We start from the raw sequence: 3,372 nt of genomic DNA on the forward strand, positions 1-3,372 counted from the left end.
TACTCATATCCTCCTATTGATTTTACTGCACGGAAATTCTTACAAATGCATCAGGTGGTCGATAATAATCCTACTTCACAACATGTCCAACTTAACCGTGGACGACTGGTTAAATCTGGCCCCCTGTCCCCCTCCTTGGAACCCGGGGCTGCTCTACTGGACCCCACACCCGGTAAATCTGACCGAGGGAGAGGTAGAGAGGATCGCGTAGAAATGTAACGTGCCCCCCAAAGACAGGCTGATTATGAGTACATCTGTACCGAACACCTCCGATGTGTTACCTCCCGTGTTGGTGTCGGTTTCTGTAGTTTTTTTATTGGGGATTTTGATTGCTGTGTTGGTTTACAGGTAAGATGGGTGGGTGATTGGGGTTTTAATTCTTTTATTTTCTCTGTCTTATTTTTGAAACGATTCACATCAAACATACCTGTTTTGATTGACATAGTTTTAGGTCAAATGAATATAACATATAGACAAGAGGCCCATATGGGCCTATATGTCACCTAGCTGAGCATTATGCAACAACTTTCCAATGATTGAATTTGGTTCATGTTTTAAACTAGATGCCACGACATTAACAGTTTTGGAAAAGGCACCATTTCTCATCATAACTATACACTTAGCAATTTCTTAATTTGGTTACTTAATACCCATAAGCAGGGTAGGGGAACAAAAAGCGCATTTCAACTAGTCGGTAATATTCAGCAATAATCAGTAGTGCCACTACCACACATAAACCCCTGACCCTAGGTCCTACATTTCACAATTTTGGAAAAGGCACCCTTGCTTAACAAAAATGTTTGATTAATACCAATTAAGGAGCAATACAATAAATTCATTTTCAGTAATAAGTAGAGCCCCCCTCCCCTCTATGGTATTCCTGACCCAGGGCATTGAAATTCACCATACTGGAAGAAGGGCCCTTGCTCATCATAGCTCAATAGGTAGTTCATCTGCTTAATACCCAGGAGCAAAATTGATTTTCAAAGATTTAATGTATTTTCACTATATAATCATTAAAGCCCTGCCGTAACACCAGGTCACAGGATCATGAAACAGATGTAGAATTAAGTCAAATTTTTAATCGCCTGTAAAATGTTTATTAATTATTGGAAGAATCTCTAATTTTGCAGATAACTACACTTTTGTAAAGCAATATTAAAAAATATTTTAATTTTTGTCTACTTGACTTAGTCAAAATTCTAGTATAATATGAATTTTTTGACTTTTAAGCTTAAGATGTTTCATGATCCTGTAGCCAGATCCCCCAACCCTAAAGCCATAAATTTCACAATTTTGGAAGAGGCATTCTTGCTCAGCATAACTATGTGCTTCCCATGCAGTAGCAGAGAAGAATATTTTCAAAAATTATGCTGCATTATCACTTATAATCAATAGAGCTCCACCCGAACATCAAAATTCCATTCTTGCTCATCATAACTATATGCTTAGCTAGTTTATTTAATTACCAATTGACCTTGTCCTTGCAGTTTGACTTACTCTTCTAAAGTTCATCAAACTTTAGTTCTTTGAACTTTAAACTTTAAAATGGTCATAACTTTACAAAGGTTTGCTAGGTCTTTCTTATATGGTTTGTCATGATTCATGTGACAAGGCATTTCCTTGAGCGCAAGTATTTTTAGGTCACCTGAGTAAACTCAGATGACCTATTGCTATCTGTTTTCATCTGTCGTCGTGCGTCGTTCGTCGTGCGTTAACATTTGAACATTTTTAGCTTCTTCTCCGAAACCACTGAACCAATTTCAACCAAATTTGGCATATAGCATCTATGGGTGAAGGGGAAAAAATTTATGAATTTCATGGTCCCTGCCCCCATTGGGGTCTGAGGGTGGGGCAAAAATCACTAAAATTAGTGCAATCTTTAAAAATCTTCTCTTTACTCCTGGACATCAAACAGTTGAACTGTTGGTATGATTGTAATCAACATTGTTTCCTCTACCAAAATTGTGAAATTCATGGCCCCAGGCTCAGGGATTCTAGTGCTAGGGAGGGACTAAACAGGTTCCTGCTGAAGCGGGTTATGCATTCAATTCCATCTTAAAAATGAAATAAAATATTTTTAGTTGAAATAATAATTTCAATATCTGTTTTTTTTTTGTTCCCAGTTACAAACACAAGAAGCACAAGACGGGAGACAGCTGTGTACAGGGTTCTAGGTGTGACCTGCTCGAGGAGATGCAGGGCCGCGGCCACCACGGCTGTGACAACGAGACGTACACGGAACTGAAGACTGAAAAATTACCACATTCTGACGAGACAGTCTCCCAGCAGGGACACAAGAATTTACCACATTCTTACAATACAAACACCCACGAAGGACTACAGATTTCCAAATGTCAGACATCAAATGGCAAAGTAATGATAGAAAACGGGGCATTTCCATGACAGAGAGTTAAATTGTGAGTCAGTCTGATAAAAGCCAACCCCTTTCCGTTATCGTTTGGAGTAGTCCGAGAAATCTGACGATTTCCAATTTTTTTTTACGATTAAGATATATTTTACAAACCAAGAAAACCTGTCATGTAAAATATCAAAATCGTAAAAGCCTGGAAAACATCAGATATTTCGGACATTTTTCGGAGATGGAGGGCAGCGGAGTATGTTGTAGTGATGGGGCTGGTGTTATTCAGACTGCAATGTGGTTTAGCAATCATTTCTGCAATGGATGAGTATTGGCATAGCTAACAAAAAGGCAAGTGATCCTGAGGAACACCTTGATGAGCGGATCCAGGCAATGGTTGGATTTTTTTGTATTCATTGTTGAGATTGCTTAAAAAAAATAGTAAGCCTTTAGAATCCATGCACTGTGGGCATATCTGGCAACTCCTACATATCAACTTTGTTGTGTGTTTTTGCAACAAAGTTCTCATCTTTTTTTGTGAACATTGGCATGCAATGTCTCGTTCTAAGGTATTACTATAGTATGCCAACAATTGTTATAGAATGTTATATATTTTAGGGTAGATTAGCTTTACTCCAGTTTACCCTTTTAATCAAAATTTACCTCTGGCTTCTTCCATTGTTATTTTCCTTTTAGATTTACCTGTTGTTATTTTCATGTTATTTGTATAAAAATAATAGAAAAATAAAATTAGTAAATATAATAGTCCTTTATGTTAATTATTATTCTTTTGACGATTTTCTGATTTCGAGGAGATATTATAATTAGATGATTTTGCAGTGTAACTTGTAATTGATACTTATGTTATCAAAGTTCATCATGACTATAAGAAATTAATTGAATAATATATAGTTGGATCTTCTAAAAGATCCAAATCCGTAAAAATTAGAATTGTATGAGCATTTGTTACGAAGGGCATGACCAAAGAGACGTAAATTCAACATTTATTC

At 36.8% G+C, this 3,372-nt stretch overlaps 1 protein-coding gene across 1 annotated transcript; it reads left to right on the top strand.

Annotated features, from left to right (window-relative positions):
• The first annotated feature begins 225 nt into the window (after positions 1–225).
• Positions 226–3,026, top strand: LOC134248455 (uncharacterized). Its single transcript, XM_062730853.1, has 2 exons — positions 226–348; positions 2,127–3,026. The coding sequence occupies exons 1-2, from the start codon at positions 245–247 to the stop codon at positions 2,404–2,406; spliced, it is 384 nt and encodes a 127-aa protein (XP_062586837.1). The 5' UTR covers positions 226–244; the 3' UTR covers positions 2,407–3,026.
• The last annotated feature ends 346 nt before the right edge of the window (positions 3,027–3,372 follow it).

Source organism: Saccostrea cucullata, unplaced genomic scaffold (genome assembly GCF_032062105.1).
Source record: "Saccostrea cucullata isolate Sc308-1 unplaced genomic scaffold, CSIRO_AGI_Scuc_v1 ctg6132, whole genome shotgun sequence".
In the NCBI taxonomy this organism is placed as follows: Eukaryota; Metazoa; Mollusca; class Bivalvia; order Ostreida; family Ostreidae; genus Saccostrea; species Saccostrea cuccullata.

Bases quoted from the DNA above. Each gene is read 5' to 3' on its own strand.
- LOC134248455 (XM_062730853.1), top strand. From the start codon at position 245: ATGAGTACATCTGTACCGAACACCTCCGATGTGTTACCTCCCGTGTTG. The intron at 349-2,126 runs GTAAGATGGGTG...TTTTGTTCCCAG, and splicing joins ATTGCTGTGTTGGTTTACAG to TTACAAACACAAGAAGCACA.